The sequence below is a fragment of the Diadema setosum genome, chromosome 9 (genome assembly GCF_964275005.1).
Source record: "Diadema setosum chromosome 9, eeDiaSeto1, whole genome shotgun sequence".
Classification (NCBI taxonomy): domain Eukaryota; kingdom Metazoa; phylum Echinodermata; class Echinoidea; order Diadematoida; family Diadematidae; genus Diadema; species Diadema setosum.
Window position 1 is genome coordinate 21348335 of NC_092693.1, and position 22893 is coordinate 21371227.

The 22893-nt window shown below is 37.9% G+C and overlaps 1 protein-coding gene across 1 annotated transcript; it reads right to left on the minus strand.

Moving 5' to 3' along the window:
• Positions 1-7738: 7738 nt before the first annotated feature.
• On the minus strand, positions 7739-20897 carry LOC140233232 (uncharacterized). Its single transcript, XM_072313343.1, has 12 exons — positions 20407-20897; positions 19467-19548; positions 18699-18820; positions 17419-17607; positions 17017-17095; positions 16188-16236; positions 15676-15768; positions 14551-14687; positions 13988-14133; positions 11551-12118; positions 10671-11125; positions 7739-9623 (listed from the first exon to the last, which is right to left on the minus strand). The coding sequence occupies exons 1-12, from the start codon at positions 20773-20775 to the stop codon at positions 9543-9545; spliced, it is 2370 nt and encodes a 789-aa protein (XP_072169444.1). The 5' UTR covers positions 20776-20897; the 3' UTR covers positions 7739-9542.
• Between the last annotated feature and the right edge of the window lie 1996 nt (positions 20898-22893).

Below are 22893 nucleotides of genomic sequence, written 5' to 3' on the forward strand. Positions count from 1 at the left end.
AATCTGTTAGGACTTATTAAAAATCAATGAATACTGTAAAACATGATATTTTCGTGAATTGGAGCCGACGGCCTTTTTCGTGGCATGGAATTTTCAGCAAGTTGCCTCTAACATTCAATGCATATAGTGTAGACAAGAACTTTCATGTGCATTTTAATTTCGTGAATCCTGGTTCTTGCAAAATTTGCGAAATTAAAATGCACGTGAACATTCCTCATTTTACAGTAATCGTGTACTGTAGTACTGTTGGCATTGCAAATTACTAGTGATGGTACGATGTTGTACCATATCCGTGTGTATGACAATTGTGAGGTTGAAAAATTGTAAGAAAATGTTATGCATTTTGCTTCAATTTCACAACCAGGTTGAGGAAGAGAGCTTGTGTACTCTTGTGTGTGCAACTGAAATTTAGACAAGAAAATTTACCAAGAGACAAAGATTTTTTTTAGAGTCAGATTCCTGATGTTTTCACAAACAAGAAAATAATTTATGCAACTCTGCGTACATACCAGTGGGTTTGTACATTTTACATACAGTGTCTTCAATGAGGATTGATAACTTTTGCAGTGTGTCATAATATGCCAATGAAAACAGTGATATATTTATGCAAAGTGGCATAATCACACATTCAAAACAGAACCAGTGTCATTCAAAATGAAGCTTGGTTTTCAGTGGATATCATTTTTGTTGTTGTTGTAAGCTTTGCATTATAACACACCACTGCACACACATTGCATTTGACCTTAGAGAGCTTGTTATAGCATTATTGATCATTATTAGATGACCTTTTCCAAATCATGAGATTGTAATGTTTATGATTTTATTGTACATTTGTGTGTGGCATAGCCACATGAATATTGGTCGTGATAGATATTTCTAGAGATTGATTTGCCTGTTTTTATTCTTTATTTTTTGTACATGCAAACACTTTATATTTACGTGTAATATGTATAGAATCAGCTCCGAAAGACCACTTTGAGTTCATCGAGTGTTTTATTGCATTATAATTTATGGTCATAATTAGAACATTATGTTGAAATACTTCATCATACATGCAGAAATACTGCTCATCATAAACATGAACATGTATTCCTCAGTCAATGGCATTGTGAAATTCAGTGTAGATATATATGAGATTTGTAAATGAAATTTCAGCATGCATCTCTTGATTGTATTGAAATGGCCACTAATTTTTGTGTAGAGGTTGATTATGCAAATGACACAAATTGACTCAGTGAGATATTATATAGTGTTGATGTTTATAAATCTAGATCAGATCTATATCTTAGATATCAATCTATTTTTTTATAAATTTGTGTCTGTATGTCTGTCTGACTGTTGTCTTAGAGATACTTCCAGTACTAGGTTTTTATTTCTTCTCTTGTTGTATTATGACTACAACATAGTTTAAAAAACAAAACAAAACAAAACAAAACGCACTTTCAAATTCTTATCAGGATATCATGAGCAAATTAGATACTTCAGTGTTTGTACCATTCCACTTGTGTGTGCCACAACAATGTCATGCAAGTTTTTGATAACCTGATATTAAATATATAATCTAAGAGAATGTATGTCTTTTTGCAGTGCTGCGTGGTCATTATACATGCAGAAATGCAAGCTGCATTATATTGGAGCAACACATCGCGCTGTATGTGTGGTATATTTTGCGGCTTTTTTGTTTTAATTTGCAAGTCAACTGATATACTTGCAAAGTTAATGACCTGCAAAAATATTGCCTCCCATACCACAAATGTGCTATATATATCTCTAAGGCTGGCAACCACTCACCGTTAGCCTAACAAGGGATAATACCTGTTTATCATTTCATCACAGTGGTTCTTGATGGAACTTCAACCACTTGCCTAATTGTCGTACAAGTCCCAGTTTGCGAAATATCATACAGAATGTATGGCGTACGCCGTAAAACTTTCCTTGTGTGAACAAGGACTTTTGAGCATGTACAAAGTAAGCAGCAAATAATGTCCGTTTGCAAAACATAGCGTCACCTTGAATGTGCTGTCATGTGGACCTTGTGGTATCTTCATTGATATGTTTGTTACATAACAAACTGTGTGGTGGTAGGTTTGCATAGCTTGTCATTTTCAGTGGGCCTCTGTTGGCAGATTTTATTGGACTCTAGCGCTTTTAAAATCATTATTTTATGTGTATATTGTGCTGATGATTCTACCGGTATACAGAATGTACAGACACTGTATAAAAAATAATACATTGTTTCATATGCTTGCTAATAACATTGTCACCATCTGTTTGCTTGCCAAATCTTTTCAAGATGCAATGTAGTTTATGGACAGTAGGCTAACACATCCTTCTTCTTTGTGTTTTTGTTCTTCTGTGACTGTGTGTGGAAACTTCTGGCATTTCACCCAATTGAGGTGACACTTTTGTTGTCGTTGTTGTTGTTGCTGTTTTGTCCCTTTGTTTCTGTCTCTTTATAGCATCGCGAGACTTACACTAGTTGTGCACTCTGCAAAGATAAGAAAACGTATACCCCAATTTCACTTTCACTCGCACTGTCTCACTGACATAGAAAAACCCATGTTCATACCATTTGATGTTAAAAGTTCATGAACCCCGGATTTGAGAGGGCGCTGCTGAATGGCGTAAGGCAGTGCCGTAGTATATAAAGAGAGTCTGGCCAACTCGGTTTTCGGCTTATGAATTTTGAAGCTTGTGATTGGTCAAAACTGGTCCCGTGATATTCGTGGAGCCATGTCGTTACCAAAGTGTGCTCATATACGCAGTACCTATTGTTCACCACCCCTAATTTGGCTTGCTTTCATATATTATTACATCTTAGCGTACACACTAACCCTGTAACCCTGTAATACGCTGCGTAACGACATGGCGTGCAATTTAGCAGTTGTCCAGACTCTCTTTATGTACGGCACTGGCGTGATGGTCACCGCCATCTTCATTATGAAGATCGACTATGTAGAGCTAGTTACCTTTATTGTTACCATCCAGTCAAAGTAGATTATGTACATACACACTAGTTTCTGCAACTAGGCAGCAAGCAAACTTTGTCTGTGAGAAGGATCCATATTATGTCATAGACGAGACTAGACAGGAACAATGGCCGGATCAAGAGAGAGCCTGAGATTGACATTTTTGACATACTTGCCATAATTATGAATTGGTACTGTAAAAGCTGTAACGTGTTATTTTCAAGAGGGTTAAATTTCCACAAATGTCACGAATCACTGTGGACTGCGAATTTGAATAACAGCATGTGAAAATATTGCCACAAGTTAGGGTATTAGTAGACTAGTTATAGCCTCACTGTCAAATTGTAAAAACACCATCTCGCACACAAATGCCCATGACCTCATTCGCACAAATATCTGTATGCAAAAAACAAACAAACCCAAAACAGCAGACAGTATTATTTGACATTGAAAATATAGTTGAACCTCTCTTATCCGGCCTCCCTTTATCCGGATCTCTCTATTATATGGACGCAATCTCGCCGTGATTTTTTTTTTTTTTTTTTTTTTTTTTTAATTACGGGAGGAAAGGGGGATTCCCAACTCCGTCAGAGAACTCCTACACAAACACACATGAATTACATATTACTTCCAACATGATTAACATACATTACATCAAGTTTCCTTCCAAATTGTTTACCTTCAGACATTTTAACATCCCCAAACATCCGCAAATCACAGCATTTTGAAGCGTAATTTCGTCGACTCGTACTGTTTATTTTCAAGAGATCTACTTGATACATTTCTTAATAATTATTTAGGTAAATCATCCCAAGAATTTATAAAAGAAAATGATTTCATTCTTGCAAACACGAACCTCTATGTTGGGGTCTTTTACTGAGTGTAACAATGAAAAGGTTGCAGTATACACATTACTACATGTGGTACTACAATGGGCTACATCAGTACATGTGTATGTATATGTACATGTATAAAGCATTGAGTCTCCCGTATCCGGCCAAATCCCTTATCCGGATGAGCCCCGGTCCCGACTTGTCCGGATACGAGAGGTTCAACTGTATTGCAGATGGCCAAGTGTGGGTCTGTGTAACAGCATCCCTCTGGAATCGTGGGGCCATATCCCTCTAAGTACATTCCCAGTGTACTTGTTAACCTTTTCGGAAGAGTTATCACAAAAAGCGATGAGATTAGTCATCAAGTTTGTGCACTACTAATCTCTTGGCAACAAATGTCTGCATGTTGGGTGAGTGAATGTGTGAAATGAGAGAGACAGGGAGAGATTAAAAAGGATGCCACAGGTGTACTTTTGTGTAGCCCCTAAAAACATACGATGATAGCTGCACCAAAATGTTCAAAGCACAACTCCCAACTCAAGAATTTATTTTCAGCTGAAGGCAGATGTATTTCATGTGCTTGTTCTCTAGCTGCTGCACTGTTTATGGTTTGCTTTACATGTAGTAGGCTTGCCTCACAGCTTAAAATGTATCTTGTAGGTCAAGCAGTGAAAGTGCAAATAAAAACATTCAGTGGAGAACAACTTCAATCAATTCAGTGTTATTGATATGATGATATTGCAGTGATAGTGCTTGAAATACATACAGTGTTCCAGGAGATATACTTTATTGCAACTTTTTCTACTTTTGGATGATGCATATGTATATGTCATTGTGTGATGATGATTAGGCAGAGCAAATGTATGAATCTCCATTCAGGAGATCAGGAGGTACAGGGGGAAGGGTGTGGACAAGATCCAATGAACATACTACAGAAGGGTGCAAATAGTTGTTTTTGTTTTTTTAGTTTATAGGCTGGGTGAGGAACAATGCAAAAGAGTTTCATGGCAACATGTATCATGTTATAGTAACAGCTTCTATCAAAATGCATCATGGTGCTTGTTTATTGTGTTGAAAGTTACTTGTATGTGTCAAGTGAAGACAGTACATTTCCTATATGTTCTCCTTTCGGGATTGGCACTAGTGGCCAAGGATTTTCCCACAAGTCATGTCGTGTCCAACTGCATACATTTCTATGCATCATGCATGCACATTTTTGCTGTGCTACTATGTCATAGAATGGTAAATATATTCTTAGTTTTTATCAGTGCAGAAGATGGGCGAATCAGAAAATTCAGAATATGCAGGTTTGCTGTTTTTAGATGGAAAAAAAAAACGCCATTTTGGTTAATGCACCTTTTTAAAGTCTACAATGTACAACAATGCAGTCATAAAGTGTTCAGTGTTTCAAAGTGTTTCAAAGAGTCAATGCTCTCCAAAGCCTTTCCATACACCAATGCCAAGTGTATGCAGGTGTACTACACTGGTGTGCATGATTTGCAGAGATTAGCCGCTAAACTCAAGATGGATACTAAAGTGCTGCTTAGATAGTTTGGAAAAATGTTGTTAAATCCATATTCACAGGAGCCCTGTATTGATTGTTTAGAGAATTGCAAAAGCCTTTGAGCTGGACATGTCAACTCTTTAATTGTTTGGCAAGACTTGTGGGCTACCTACATGTACATGTAGTGTGCATTGTGTGGTCCTTATTGTGATGTCCTGTTCTTGTTTTGTGAGGAGCCAAAAACTCCTCTTCAGTTTCTCATCAATCATCTTGTAGTCACACACATATATAAAAAGGGTATCTACCTCCCAAACTATGCCCAGTCCTTTTGTCTTCTGTCTTGATATAAATATAATTTACTGAGTTATGTGTATGTAATATGCCATCTGATCAATTTTGGTGGTGAAACACGCTTTGCTATTTATGAAATACGGAACAACCTGGAAACTTGGGCACTGTGAGCCTCCCACCTGCTTTTCAAATTCCAGTGTTTGGTTCTGTAAAATGATTTACTATCGGGGTGTAATTACAAATACTGAAAAAAAAATAACAAACCACAAACTGGAATGTGATTTGAAGGAAGAAACAACAGTATCATGCAAATTTCAGTCTTTGCCCAAATGCTTCTCTCATACAATGTATTTCTACTACGCATGTACTAATTAAAATCACTTCTCCCCAGTGGAAACCTATTTGTGAGCTATTAAGAGTTACTTGTGTTCAGCTCAGAAAAGAAAGAAAGAAAAAAATTCTGATACTGTTTATAGCTTCCTACAACTGCTGTATGCCACACGGTTTGAGTACTAGAGTCAGAGTTAAAACTTGTGATATCTTCCTTGCACTTATCATTCTTGGTCATTCAGTGCAGTCTCAGAAGTTTGCAGTCAACACATAATCATGTGGTATGTGATTGAAGGCTGTCCTCTGCAAACACAAGTTGTGTGAACTATCATCACTGGAAATCTTTTGAATGCATATTATCTGTCTTTGTAATTTTGCAATTTTATACATTGCATTCTCTACATGCTATCCTCTATGAATATGAAATATATCTTTATATGTTTATTTCTATGTATTGTATGTGTGAATCAATTTTAAAATACACGATGATGAATTGGTTTATACGAATAATTGGCTTGGTGTTGACTTTTCTTCATTGTCTTGAAACATTGTGAAATGTACAAAGGGGGAGTTGAATTATATGCTTTGCAAGAGGAACATATACATGTACAAATTTTAGCCCACAGATATACTTTACATCTGAAAGGGAATGTAAACCCAAAGAGCAATGTGGATTGAGTGAAAGCAGCAACATTAGTAGAACACATCAGTGAAAGTTTGAGAAAAATCGGACAATCGATGCAAAAGTTATGAATTTTTAAAGTTTTGGTGTTGGAACCGCTGGATGAGGAGACTACTAGAGGATATGACGTATGAGTGGACAACAATACAAAGAAAATATAAAGGATATTCAACAAAAATTCACTTTTCTAGAATTATGAAAGAGCAGTGGACCAACCGCTTTCAGAAAGCAGGGGGAATAATTGCTACCCTTAACATATGTCAATATGAAGTTGATGGAATTTGTAATTTTCATGAAAAATGGATTTTTGTAGTATTTTCTTTATATTTTCTTGATATTGTAGTCCACTCATACGTCATAACCAAAGACGCTTAATAAATAAGACACGAAAGTGCGCGCTAATCCTGTACAAAACAAATGGACAGCGCGCGGTCTTCAAGCGTATACACACATCACCTGAGACGCGCTGCCTTGACGCTTGATAAACAACAGCAGCGGCTTCAGGGACAGCGCGTCTCAGGTGATGTGTGTCTTTGCCTGAGACGCGCTGTCTTTGCAGATGTTGTTGTTGTTTATCAAGCGTTTTTGATTGTGAGATCATGTTGTTGCCAAATTTTTACCTCCACGAAATAATCCTTATTACTCTAAAATCTCGTTCTTCAAAATAATCACCTTAATCGAAAAAAAGCTACGACTATAATTTTTAAATCTTTTTAAGATGACAAGAATACCACTACCTTTGGAAATGAATGATGTTTCTAGGTGTACTGAGTTTGTACTTAGCTCTCTTTTGTATCGTCATGTAGGGTAGCCATTTTGTGTCCATCTTTATCACGCGCCTTCGTATCTTACATCTCTACTATCTTTGGTCATAACCTCTAGTAGTCTCCTCATCCAGCGGTTCCAACACCAAAACTTTAAAAATTAATAACTTTTGCATCGATTGTCTGATTTTCTTCAAACTTTCACTGATGTGTTCTACTAATGTTGCTGCTTTCACTCAATCCACATTGTTCTTGGGGTTTATCTTCCCTTTAAAGTGAAAATAAAGCTGTTGATACTTCTTAGTCAAAGTTGATACAACTTCTCATAGGAAATGGTTTTAGAGCCAGATGATAGGGATGTCATTTCTCTGTTTTAATTTGCCATCTTTGCCATCTCCATAAATACTACAGATTTTTCAATGCTGCTACACAATCTGAACAAGATACAACATGACAATCCATTCACTCGGTCATTAATCCTCCGCTTCAGATTGGGTTTATTTCTGTACAGATTCACAGAATACAATGTACAGGTATATGTTGACAGTAATAATACTGTATATACCTGCAGCCTTTCTTCTTCCTAAAAACAATCACACAGTTTGCCAGGTACAGGTTACAGGTTCATGTGTGTGACAGTGTGAGATTCTGGATACTTTGGGAGACAGCATTATGGCGATTCACCGACATTCCTACAATATCCTAAAACACAAAACAAAACTTGATTTTCTGATTCTGTTCAACCCTATAAATTGATGGGTTTCAATGTGACTTTCTTTTCTTCTTCTTTTTTTCAATTAAAATCTTTTGGAACTAGAAATTTAACTCAGATTTCTTGGAAACCAAAGGGAAAATCGCATGCCAGATGAGAAAGGCACTGAGCATATTCTCTTAGAGTGGGATAAGAATGCTATTAAAGATCAGCATGATTATACCCTTCATATTATGCATTCAGGAAAAAAGAACCAGATGAAATGAAATGCATATATTTCCAAACACTGACACTGACAGTATTGTTTATTCTGAGAATTGTAATAGACTGCCCATTGCTTCTTAATTAAGTTTCAGTGGTTCTCATAAAGTAGGGATATTATAAAAAACAACAACAAATGAAACAGAAAAATACTACTCAACACCACCGGATACAAGATTTTATTGTACTACATTATCTACTTATTTACTTATTTACTTACTTATCTACTTTCTTAAATGAAGCATGGGAAAATATCAAAATATAGGTTAGACATTGGCAAATATCCATAATGAACTGTCACAAAATTTAAACAATGTTGTACGACAAGCTGGAACCTCTTTACGAGGTCAAAGGTAGCGCAATGCCTGAAATAACAAGGTAATTTTGCAGGTCCCGTTCCTTTTATATATACTTTTGTTTTTATCCCTGTTGAAAGATGACACTTGATATAATGAGGAAATCTCAGCAGCTCCAAGCAGCTCGTTACAAGGTCCCCCTTGTGCAATCAATACATAGCTCTTCAGGCACAATCAAAGTAGGTTCACAGAGTCCGAGTTTGGTTTTAAAGTCAGTACAGTTGTATGACCATCATGTTAAATGCAGTCAATGAAGTCTCCTGTCTGCATTTGCCACTTTTTAACCACTGCCTCATCAGGTCAACGTTTACTGTTGTTTTCGACAGCCCGAGCTTTGCCAGAAAAATGTTGGCAATGGATAATCATATCATACCCATTCTAGGAGACACAAGTCACAGTGAAGGCATGTTGGGGGGGGGGGGCACTCTCTCATAAGAATGGAAAGCCCAGAATGGAGACCAGTTTGCACAACAGTTTTTTTTTTTTTTTTTTTTTTTAATCTAGAAGCAGAACTGACTGACATCCAGACTGAATGAACCAGTCCTACCTGCGTTAATCTATTTGCACCTTGAAAAAGGCGTACAGGGAAACCCTGTTATAACAAGCATGCTTGCAACGATGTACTGCTTGTAATGAGGTGAATTCAGCGGTCTCAATTTTCCATTACTGTGTTTAGCGAGTCTCTATTTTGTAAAAACGTTTACAACGAGATGTATCAAATAGAACAGGGTAAAAGAGGCGGTCCTGGTGACCTCGCTATAATGCTGTTTCCCTGTATTAGCAATCTTGACAGATTCCAATCATGCTTTAAAACAACTTTATTCAATGAAAGAAGAAATGTCACGTGACTTCAATGCCGGTGCGGTTGAAATGCTCTACGGCCCAGGATGGCATCGGTGTAGTGAACTCAAAGTCTGGACCCTAGAAGGAGGAAAAAAAAAAAAATATCAGTCTCGACAAAATATTCAGTACAATGGTCTCTTATCTTAGAGTACACTGCTGTAATTGATGTAACATAACAATAATTTTCCTTGCCAAAAAGTTCAAAGTCTCTGTGTATTTTATTATTTTTCCAAACACTACCAAAAATTTACAAGACAGTTGCTGAAAGTCTCATATTCACCTCATTTACCAGAGGATCTGTCCAGAACTACAGAATTTTATTTGGAAGTCTTGAAAGAGACTACAATGCATATGAGTAATAATAGGAGAGCTCACAGTGATCAAGCAATGCATTTGCATTCGTTCTAGTTTTAAAAAAAAAATCATATAAAAAAAATTGTCTTTTATCTTGGTTTTGACTCAAAGTAGTATCATTTCACGTATTGGAAGTAAAGACAGGCTAGTGATAGTCCTGTTGAAAATCCTATAAAGCTTTGTAAACATCTACAACAAGACCCTGCTGCACAAACACTTCACTTTGAGTAAAAACACAAAACAAAACAATTGAGAAACTAGAGAAGCACTCTGAGAGCGCAGACCTCTGCCAAGCATGCAGCTCACTTCCACCACTGATCTTGTTCTTCCATAGAGATTTCAGTGATTTCCACCCATACATACTTTTAGCATTGTGTGCTGAAAGTCGCCCGATTTCCCAATATAGAAGCCTTTGTTACGTCATAAACCCTCAGCTGCACGGCGCACCTCGCCCTGGCAGAAACTAGAGCACGCACTTTAGTGCGCGCAGCCTGAACTCCCAAGTTCATTGACCCTACCTGCCAAAATATCAAAAATCCTTCATAAATTCCCCCAAAATTCTCGGATCACTACCAAAATTTAATCATCTGTTACTTGTATCATTCTAAACCCTTCCTGCAAGTTTCATCCAAATCCGTTAGCTACTTTTTGAGTTATTTTGCACACGGACAAACTAACTAACTAACAAACAAACAAACCAACGGTAACGAAAACATAACCTCCTCCCTTGGCGGAGGTAATAAGTGGTTTAAAAAATTGCTACCCACACACCTTGTATGTCAGAGCGTGAAGGTAGATGCACATCTCGTGGGGCTCAGGGTCAGGCATGGGGTCACGACACTCACGGCAGAGTGTCACCACTAGCTTGTCTGTCCTCTCATCCTCCAGCCGCTCCTTGATCTCATCATCATCATCACCATCATCATTAACCTTGTTGTTCCTGGCAACCGTCTCTTTCACACCTCCACCACTGACGTCCTCTGGACTGACAGAAGCCCTGCACACTGGCGGTGATGATCTGTCCGTGTCCGTGGCATTGTCGTCACTCCTGCTGGTTTCAATGTCGGCAGTCATCAGCTGACTTTTATGACACTCCTTATATAGTGCCCCTCTTTCAGGCTTTGCGTCAGCTTGGGTGGCGTCACCATCTCCATCATTTTTCCCGCTCCTTCCTTTGTCAACTATCTCATCAGGCTTACAGTCTGCGCTCAGTATATGTGCTTCTTCTGCATGACCAAACGACATAAAGAATGAAAGCAAAATTAGTAAAAATGACAAGTATAATGGAAATGACAATCATAATGGGAATGACACTAACATGAATCCTATACAGGAAAAGATTATATATTTTGAGTAACTACCTAATGACATGGTGAGAATACAAAGCAGAGTTGCCAATTTGAGAATCACTACAAAATTTAGTAATCACAAGAGTTTGGAGAATTGTGCAACCACAACAAAAAATGATAACATATGAGCAACAAAGAGCTCCAAAGGAAGATTGTTTCTATGTCATCCTATGACACACTATGTGCCAATGAATAGTGCAAACTGCAATAAAGAAATACAGTGTCAAACCACACAAGTGTGATATCTGGGACCTGACAGGGCTAGCAGGCCTGTTTTTGGTACGAATGATCAAAGCGTATACCTCTACCATGCAGTGAACCCGAGGATTGATGGCATCTGGTTTCCTCCAGGACACTGTGATTAGTCCTTGGTGTTTCCTGAGGATTATTCATGGTGGCATCATCACCAGACAAAAGACTTCCACAGGTCTTGCCTGATGCATCCTGATTGGTCCTATCATCGACTGAAGCTGTACAATGCAAGGTGGCTACAGACGTGGAGTCCACAGCATCAAGTCCTTGATCGCTGTGAATGGTATCGTCTGGCACGACACGGTTTGGCAAATGATTGACGGACAAAACTGCCTCGCTGTCTCTGCTGTCTCCTGATGTGCAGCTTCGGAGACTGTCTCCACCCTGACGGCTCGTGACCCGACCATCGGCCGCTTGGAGATCGTTGTTGCCATGGGTGGTGCTATCGTTGTCATGGGCAGTGTTGTCATTGTTATGGGCGGTGCCCTCATTGCCATGGGCAGTGCTGTCGTCTCCGTGATCAGCTGTCTGCTTGACATTCATCAAGTTCTGGATTCTGGCCTTCTCAAGGGCAGCATCGATCTCGATGTCATGCTGCTCGATCAGATCCTTCAGCAGCTTCACAAAGACAAGCATCAAAGGATTCAAGATTTCATTATGAAACTAGAAATGTCGCTACGGCAACTGATATGCCTCCGCCACAATGCATGGTTCTCCTAATAGGTCTACAGTGCAATGTCTTGACAATTTGAGATGACAGTTTCAAATAATTGGCAAAATATTAAAATGACAGGTTTGTCACAAATGTGCTAAATGTTCACTTTTCGTGAACTAGGTTTAATTGGACGAATGACAAAGTTAAGTCAGAGTGCAGGTATTTGGGGATTTGAGGATTTTTAGTTGACTTCTGACCCTTTTACATGTTTATGCACTGAGTAATTTAGAAGGTATCGAGAAAAAGTATAATTTCAGTATGGTAAAATATTTGGTTATGGTATGGTTAAAATCATTAAAAATAATTTAAACCTGGCCTTTGACCCTTGATCTTAAAGTTCTAAAGAGAAAACTGTTCGGTAGAACATGCATAAGTATGTAACAAGTTTCATGATGATCCGCTGTTTTCGAGATATGGAGGAAGAATGGAAATTTAGCACTTTCACTTGACCTTTGACCTTTTGGCAAGAAACTTCCCACAGAATATCTATTGGGTAATACATGTATATATCAAGTTTCCAGAAAAATCCTGCAGGCATTGCATAAATATGAAGGAAGTAGTGACATTTTGAGGAGTTGACCTTGACCGTTGACCCCATGACCTTTGACCCATGAACCCCCCCCCCCCCCCCAATTCCCTAGATAATCACTGCCAGTCAGTACATGCATATATACTATTAAAGGTCCAAGAAGATACCTTGAACCACTTGCAAGATATGGAGAAAAGCGTACAATTTCAACATTTTGACTTGACCTTTGACCTCACGACCTGAAACTCTCTCTGGAGAATCTTTATTTGGTACTAGTTCATGTATACACTAAGTTTCAAGAAAATACCTTCAGGCATTGCATGGATATGGGGGAAATAGCGAAATTTTGAGCATTTGACCTTGACCTTTGACCTTCAGCATGTGCACCTAAAAGTTAATAGGCACAACTTCGCCCGCTCATACATATACATGCCAAGTTTCATTAGGATACCTCAAATGGTTTTTTAGTTACGCTGTCCACAAAATTGATTATGGACAGAAGGATGGACGGACAACCCGAAAACATAATGCCTCCGGCACCACTTTATGGCGGAGGCATAAAAAATTTCTATGAGTACAAATTCTTTTTATTTTTTCACTCGGACTTAACATAAAAGAGAAACAATTATTGATTTATACAATTCTGTGTTTTTTATATAAAATAACTTATATGGTTGAAACAAATTAGATCAAAATATTTCGTTCTCAAGGAATCTTCTTTCTGTCTGCATAATGGATGGGCACCTTCCATTCTAATCTTGTATAAGCCATCGTACCATGCTTTAATGCAGACAATTCATGGCAAGTCATTCCACCAAGGAAGTCAGTACTTTATCCTTCATAATTCCTGATGGTTTGTTTATCCAAATTCTGACATTTTTGTTGATGTTGCAGTTCACATATCAAGCTTTACTCTCAATGTGTAGGCATATAGATAGTCCTAGCAGGGTACACTTTTGCTTTTCATCTTTATGAAAACATAAGATTCTCAGGAATTCCGACAAGTACTAGTATGGGAGTCTGAATTGGTCGGGTCTCTTTCTGTCTGATTTTCACCGCTGTTCTTTGTTTTCCATAACTTACAGTTTTACAGATGCAGTAGTCATTTTATATTTGTTTGTGTGTGTGTGTGTGTGGGGGGGGGGGTGGATTGCACATAGGTATATGTGTGAGGGCATCATTGCATACATTTTTATCAAACAGACACTGGTAGAGTTTGGGTAAAAAGAGATGAAGCATCTACCTGCTCGTCTGTGCGCCCCTGGAGGCCCCCTTTCCCCTTGTCCGGCCCCCAGACGGGGTTGTTATAGAGGGGATCGTTGATGATGGGGTAGCCCAGGTACTGCAGGTGGACCCGGATCTGGTGCATGCGCCCCGTGAGGGGGAAACCTGCAGGGGAAATCAAGTTTAGGGTGAAAGAAAAATGCAAAACACATGAGAGGTACACTTGCCACAAAATTATGCCGAATCTGGTCTGATTGAGAAATATGATTGTACACTTTTATCAGGCCATGTCGGGATTGGCAGCAAGATGCTGAGGAGTTTGCATGCTGGGATTTACATCAAATATATATTTTAATATTCAGTTTCAGTCATTGTGCTATAAAAGTTTTTATGCACAACATTATGAAAAATAATGAAATGACATTGTATCAGTCATTTACTTCAATAAAGATCCTCATTCCATCTACCATGAGATGATGCTTTGCATTGCAACTTGTGGCAAAATCCATACATTCAAATGGATTTGAATAGTGGCATAATCTTGATTCCACTGCATGTTACATCTGAGAAAGTTTGACTTACATTTAATGATGCTGGTTTCTCCATCGTAGCTGAGCCTCTCGAATCTGGTGTGGCATGGTTTTCCATCAGCCTTCACTCGACATACACCGATCTTGTGAGACACGATAAAGATCGGTTCTGCGCATTCCACTGGCTCACTGCAAACACAGAATAGATAGGATGGGACTATCAGATAAAGTTGTAAACTATTTCTTCTTTTCTGAACAATTTATACATACCAATTTTAGTACCTCTAACCTCATCAAATAATGCTGACCATTCACAAATCTATTTTTTTTTTTTGCCTCTGCGTGATATTCAGTACAAACTTGACACACAGAAAACATTTACTCCATGAATCATTTCCAAATATATCGTCTGTTTTCCATTCATCATAGCTTGTTCAGGGATGGTTTCAGTTTAACATCGATCATTGTAATGTCGAAACTGAAATATTGTATTTGCATATTGGACTTGGAAGTTATTGAAGAAACTTTGCTCTTTCTTTTTTAAAGCCATTGTGACCTGCAGATGTAGGGTTCTAGCATCAGGAATGCTACAATCTCAACTTAAAGGGAGAACAGAATTGCAGCAAAGTACTTTTCATACCCTCCAGGACACAATGAGTAAATTTCTCAATAAAAATTTAACAAAAAATGTTTTGGGACTATGAGTAAATAAACCAAATACAGAATCTTAAATATAGACATAAAGAATTGAGATGCAATCGTCATATGACAAAAGTGTTCATTATGTTGTGTTCACATGGGTGTCATGATGGGCTAGCATCTAACCTGGTACTAAAAAACAAAGCTCTTCCTTCATCTGATTTTTGCTCACCTCACATTTGAAATAAATGGGGGTTTTTTCGGGGGGGGGGGGGGGGGGGGATTTGTCATATTTGTTGTAATACTTCATAATTTCAGAATATCAACCTACATGTTAACCCGTTAAGGACAAGTAAGTCCCAAGTATACTCGGGTTAGTGTCTATGGGAAATATGTGTTGTAGCAAAATCAGCCCATCCTCAGATGGGTTAAAGAATCTTGGGGAAGTAATACTCCGATCAATATGTTGAGTTACACTTTCCAGCTGGAAGAGGGCTTACTGAATCGATGTGCCTTTCACTTTGACCTCGTCTCTCACCTTGGGAATTCCCCCTGGACCTTGCAGACATAGATCTTCTCCAACCGCCTGTCCCTGACATAGGCATCCAGTCGGAGCGACACTTCCCTCGTTCTGAAAATGGCACATTGGGAAATTCTGGTAAATTCACTCCACTTGCCATACTCCTTGTGGCATAATGATGTATAGAATGTTCTGTGTGATGTCCCAAGTAGAAATACATAACATTTTTGACACTGACAAACATCATTATGCAATTTTGTGCAGGTCTTTGGGGTTAGAACCGGAGACAAGTCTTGTGTTCTTTGTGGGCCACTGAGCACATCTACCCCATATAGTTAGTGCTTGACAATTAAACCTGTTCTTATGGTTAGCATCTTTTGTCCATTACACACTTTGAATCGGTCCTACATCAAAGATTTTTTTATACAGGTGCGTTAGCATGACACACATACATTTGCATGAAAGTACACTCAGATACCATCTAACAAGATCATGGAAATGAAATTTTGGGTAAGGAATTGGTGACATACCTCGCAAAGAGCAGCAGCCCAGAAGTCAGCCTGTCCAAGCGATGAATTGCTGTTGAAAATCGACAAGGTTTTGAGAAATAAAAAGCATTACAAGTTGATCACAGTTAAAGAAATCCAGATCATGCAAATTTTTCGACAGTGTATTTAGTTGGAACTCAGTTCAGCATGTAAACAAGCTCTCTCATACTTCACTCTTTATTCAAACTCATGAGTCACAAGAAATACTGCCTACTACAGAAAATTCATCTTATCTGATACACTTCACAGTTGAAAATAGCAGACAGCCAGAAAAAGAAAAACTCATAACAACTCGCCATGGCCTTGCATAATACAATCATTTCATTAAAATGCTGAGATTACCATGGAAGTATGCCAACTGCTCTCATTAGGTCCTCAATAATTTGTAAAAGCTCTTATTTTCATGAGGGTTTAATTTTGATGAATTTAACGAATCACTGTTGGGCTGTGAATTTAACAACACATAAAAACACAGCAAACTGCAAGACATTAGTGCACTTACGATAGCTTCGGTGTCAAATTGCAAAAAGGAACATCTTGCGAAAATGTCTGTGTTCTCCTCGTTCACAAAAGTATCTGTAGGCCTACGTGAAAATGATAGCTTTTACATTACACTGCATTACTTTAAACAATATTTTGATGTTGGCTGACAGGTCTCTGCATGATATCCTCTAAATGCATCTGTATGTGTTCCCCAAGTCAATCATACATATATCTTGCCTAAAATTCTCTATTAATCCTTGTGCAAGCAAAGCGAAAAAAATGTGAATTGAAGTGAAAAGAACTAGAAGAGGATGTATACAGCACTCACTATGAAGACCACGAAAGCCATACTCCCGACCGAGAATGAACACCAGGGTGTTGCGACGATACTTTCCACAGGGGTGAACCTGTAAAAGGGTGGAAGGACATGAGAATGACAAGGATTATTGCCCAGTAACAGCTCTCTTTGTAAAGTGTTTCATATAGTTAGTGCAAATTTATAACAACAGACCTGAAAACTCATCTCTTTCAGTAGTAATGCATTATCTTTTCATACTGACAAATATTGTCAGTATGGACTGGACAGTAGTACATGAACTGCACATTAGTCTGTCTATTTTGAGTGTTCATCCATATTGGAGCAAGCACTGGTCAGGTTGAAAAGCTGCTAAACACAATTTTTTTGATTCCTCAAATATCTCATTCTTCAAGAGCATTCTGACAAACTTACTGGAATGGAGGCTGGTTTATTGATGACTAGATAGTCTTCTGTGTCGGCGATGATCTGGATGGGCTCTCCAGAAACTGGTGGCTCGTGACGGTGAACCTTGGACTGCATGAAATCATTGTTCCGTAGGATGCGGTCCGGTGACGCGGCAGCCTTGTTGACCCTAATGAGGCCCTCTTTGATGGCCACTTCCTGGGGGTGCAGAGATGATTGAAATAGGGATACTGACATTTCAACACTCACTCATATTTAGAATCATAATTCACCAGGGACAGGATTCACTTTGCCATTAGAAAAGGACATTTACATTTACGAGGGTTTTGTTATCTTTTTTTTTTTCTCCTGGCTTCAAAGGCATACATCCATCACACAGTTGTTGGAAGTGACACTTGACTGGGAGAGACTGATGCAGCACTGCTTATATATCTAGAAATGCCCACGTAAATTCTGACGAGCTCACTATCAAAAGTTAATTAATCACATCTCATTTATCTGACACTTATGTTTGGAAAATCCATAGACATTTTTTGGTCGTTGTTGAGATCAAATTGTAGTACAAACTAGCTGCAACAATTACTTGAACACCAAGCTTACAGACTGCTTTATCATCTTGACAGAAATGACACATAACATGTCTCTTCAAACAAATATGTAAGTGAGCACACAAAGGTGATACGAGGATCAACTCTATGACCAAACTACTATATGCCACCTTTGGAATAATATTTGAGATTGAGTGACCAGATCTGTGTTATCAAAACAAACAAACAAACAAACAAACAAACAAACAAACAAACTAACTAACTAACTACCGGTAACTAACTAATAACATACAAAAAAACTTGTCAGTTCAAGCAGAAAATATGTACAATTTTCCATTCAAGCTAGAGAGAAGATTAGTAAGGAAAGCTTCTCTAGGTAAAGTATATATATGTGTGTGTGTGTTCGGGGGGGGGGGGGGGGGGGGGGTGATGATATCCTAGTTTTAAATCCTTAAATGTTTTTATTGTCATGATGTTGACAGTACACCTTTATTCACACATAGTAACTGTATACCATAAGTCCATGTGAAAATCATGAGTTTCTGTTTTTATGAATAGTGACTGTTTCAAAGGCAAATAGATGATAAGTGAACAAGAGATGTGTTGGTGGCAAGTTTGGACAGCAACATGTGCAAACTTCTGATTGCATGCACAGTGCACGTGATACTCCTTGAAATTTTTTGACAATGCCACCATAATAGTGATGACCATGGAGGTGAGCGGAAGGAAAACTGAACTCACATAGTACTCGGGTGTCTCCAGTCGAAACTCTTTCCTGAAGACATCCAGGAGTTTGCATCCAAACCATCTTCCTTTGGCATGGGTCTCAAACTTGTACACATATGGCTTGACCTTCCTCAGACCTGGGAATAAGGGGGGGGGGGGGGGGGAGAGGGATGAGGGTTGGGAAAAATTACATAGACAGGGATGAGTTGGAATGTTAAAGGTTTCAGCCTTCATTCATGTTTGACAAATAAGTCAAAAAGTTCAATGAATGACAATTAGTGGCCTCACAAATGTGTAGGATGAATGCTGGTATTAATGTAGCATCTAACCTTATCCAACTGTGAAAGAAAGACCTGTATGGTAAGGATTTACAGGAAAAAAAAAAGAGAATTCAGAGGAAAATTTGTTCACAATTAATCCAACAGGCAGTTTGCAGAAATCAGGTACATCACTCTGAAACCAACACAGCACCTATCAAATCTACATCAATTCATCAGAATATGCCTTGTCTATCTTTTAAAATTTATGGGATCCTGACAAACAAGCTGCTGCACTTGGCAGCGTATCATTTGAAATCATGGTCACTCTGTGAATACCTTTGATACCTGCAGACTGTAATTCACACAAGACTTATGCTGGAAAAATGAGGCAATCAATTTATCTTAGAGAGTGGCAGTCTTTATTTCTTGACATTTCATAGCCCACTAAAATGTAGTTTAGAGTCGACAATAAGTATTGTGTCCAATCTTTCACAGCTGTCAAGCATTGATTCTGAATGATTACCGTTCTCAAAGTAATATTCCACATTGCTGAACTGGTCTTCATGGGCAAACTTTTGCACCTTTTTAGGATGATTTCCCTGCTTCTGTAAGAAAGAAAAAATAAAGAAAGAAAGAAAACAAAGGCAAAAGATTATTTGCCTTTCATGTAGGTTCTTGGATTCATCTGGCCTTTCAGTTTACTGCATGCTGTGATACACTGTAGCAAAACCAAAATAAAATTTGATTTGTCTTACTAAATTGGCTCAACTTTGAACAACTCCGAACCCTCTGCCTTTTGGCATTAAGTGATCCAATTCAGTTTGGTGATAAGCCTAAAGGTCTGTATGGACTACTACCTGTCAGGTACATACATCACTGCTATGCAGAGAAGAATGCCCATATCTAGTGGCAGACTCTTAAATTCATAAATCTGTACACACTCTTGATTAATAATAATGTGGAAGAAATATGGCTGTCAAAACACACACACACACACACACACACAAATTGACTCGAGGTAGAACGACCACTCTCGACCTGTCTCCACAGTTTCTTAGAACACTTTCTTAGGATGTCTTTTTATTTTATGGACATTATTTTCCCCGTTTGCACATAAATCCACAAAACATCAACCCATTGAAGATAATACAAAGAAAACAAAGTCTGCTTCACTCTATTCTATGTCAGAAGGATCCCACCACAGCTAGAAGCCTGGCATTTAGAGAGTCTAATGTTTATAATTGCAAAAACAATGTCATTCACCGCTTTAAATTAATTTAGATCTAGATTTACTGCATTTTTTTTCTAAACTTTTACCTTTGTGATTCACAGATTAACTTTACAGCCCTATGGCTATGAATCAATTGTTTCTCAAATATTCGCCTCCTTCCATTCCCTTCATTGTACACCTGTACAACCTTGATCAATTATATCAGACATGCAATGTCTTCTGTTCTTCTCACCTTTGTTTTTCGTTTCGGCATCTTGTTTTGGAAGTCCGAGACCAAGTTGAAGTGATCACCTGTACTTGTACTTGCAAATCCAGTACATTTGTTCAACATTACATTACATAAAGGTCTGGTGAGAATCCCGCTTATGTAATCAAAATAAAATATAGCACATCTCGATGTCGAAAACAAAAAACCATCCTCCAAAACTCTGGATCTTTCCGTCACCCTGGGCCTACGGACGACTCTTCGTGAAACCCACGATGACAAATCTCTGACTAACACGGAAAGGCCCACCTGGGACTGAAGTTTAAGGCAAAGGTTTGTCACATTTCGGCAACAATATACTAGTTGAATTGGACGAATCTGAGAGCCAAAGGACATTACATTACTGACAAAGGACGTGTACAATTAGTTGGCTTTTCTCACGAGAGAGTCAAACGACAGTACTTTGATCTTGAGTTGAAACCTGTTCGGAGGTTTATTGCGCAATACAAAACACATGTGTGCTGTCGTGCTGATACTAACAGTAGACGACATGCGCTTGGCTTGGTAGGGGTAATGATCGAAATACAAAGTACAGTGGCGGATCCGGAAGGGACGCGGGCGCGCGCCGCCCCTCTCTATTTTTTTTTTTTTTTTGTTTAAACAAAAGAAATACAAAGAAAAATGGGGGGGGGGGGGGCGTGCGCCGCCTTTAATTTTGTGAAGGCGCCTCCCCTTTACGGAATTCCTGAATCCGCCACGGCAAGTAGGCCTGGTAAGTATCGGTCTCGTGATTTATATACTCGAGCTCATTTCATTTACTCGCTCATTTAGCACGCTTTTTTATTCCCATTTCATGATAAGAAATTCAACGATTTTATATCAAAAACTACCTTATTAACAATTCATTTTTATAGGTTTCTATATCAAGAATATAATTATTTATGATATCAAGAAATGTTTTTCTATAGGGAACTAATTATCGAATTCTTGATAGCAATATATATATACATATATATATATATATATATATATATATATATATATATATATATATATATATATATATATATATATAATATGGAGATATTTGCGATTAAAGGTCAAGAAAAATAAAGAGAATGATAAGAAAATGTTTGCTTCTTTTGACCATGACTTCAAAAATGTACCTTTATATGCAGTGACCAATATATCATTTAAAAGGTATTATTTTGTACTTTATAACAGAGACCGTACTTCATACCGAACTTCAAAATCTTCAAAAATGGACTTATCGGTTTTTGCAAACAAACTCTTCATATATATGTATATATATATATATATATATATATATATATATATATATATAAAATATATTCTTCATATATTAAGAAATGGGAGTATCAAGAAATAGAAATAATTTGAAAGGGCTTGTCATACACTCAGCTCGTTAAATCTCCGACAGGTTCTATTCCAATCATTATTTTTCATTGTTCATGAAATTGTACTAACTTCACAAATAGGCCTACAAAAGGAGATTACATTTCACATCCAAGATTACTTTAATTTAGAGAGGAAATAGAGGGAATGAATAACAAGGAATGGTTCAAATATAAGGTTTTGTACAACAAAATCTATAAGAAACGGCAGAGCATAATCAAATTCAAATTGTATGTGGGATGCTGGTAAGCATCACCTCCTCTTTCTACTTTCGTATGGTCAGAACATTGGTGATCACTTTTCTTCATAGTCTGTTGTATAAAAATGACAGGTTTCCTGCTGTTAGGATCTCATAGAATAGGTCAATTATACTGCCTATACAGTTTTGTTGTGTTTCGATCTTCTCTGTATTGGTGATTGATGCCATATTCTCCTTTTATAATTGGATGATTCTTTGTTCTCGATGGTCATCGATTGGTATAGAGTTTACTGAGATTGGGGCAGAATCATGCTTCCCGCACATGTATTTAAGGCTTTGTTTGTTTTAGGTTTAAGCAATTAACGCTAGCTCAGCTTGATCCCATTTGTTGGGCTTCACGTATATTATTCTTTGAGGCCTCAATTCTATTCGTGTGCATATGTAGGCCCTATGAAAGTTTGTTTCAAGATGAAGGGACTTAGGCTACTTCCCTTCTGCTACTTTTTTTTTTTTTTTTTGCAATTAGAAGAAAGTTGCGAAATGATGTGGTTTCTCATGTTTTACGAATACTGACCAGCAATCGGGTGGTCATAGTCATGGATCCATCTAGCAAATAGGCCTAAAAAGCGATTATCTCAACGATACTCAGCTATTTATTGTGCACTTTCATTTTATTTATACCTCTCTATCTTTAACCCACTTTTAGTAGGAATATGATTTGGATAGTTAATCTTTAGTATTGGTTAGGCTTTTGATGCGATGACGTCATCACGATTATTTTGAAGGGTGAATTAAGCAAAAGCTGGCTCTAGGCCCTTTTAAATTCATCGAAAACATGAGGAAGTTTTGAGTCGATTTCATAGTTTTCTCATGATGTCAAATCCGCTGAATTCTTTGCA

Coding starts and splice junctions, on each gene's coding strand:
- LOC140233232 (XM_072313343.1), bottom strand. CDS start 20,775: ATGTCCTTTGGCTCTCAGATTCGTCCAATTCAACTAGTATATTGTTGC. Junction 14,688..15,675: donor GTCCAGGGGGAATTCCCAAG/GTGAGAGACGAG, acceptor CTGTGTTTGCAG/TGAGCCAGTGGAATGCGCAG. Junction 14,134..14,550: donor AGAAACCAGCATCATTAAAT/GTAAGTCAAACT, acceptor TTTCCCCTGCAG/GTTTCCCCCTCACGGGGCGC.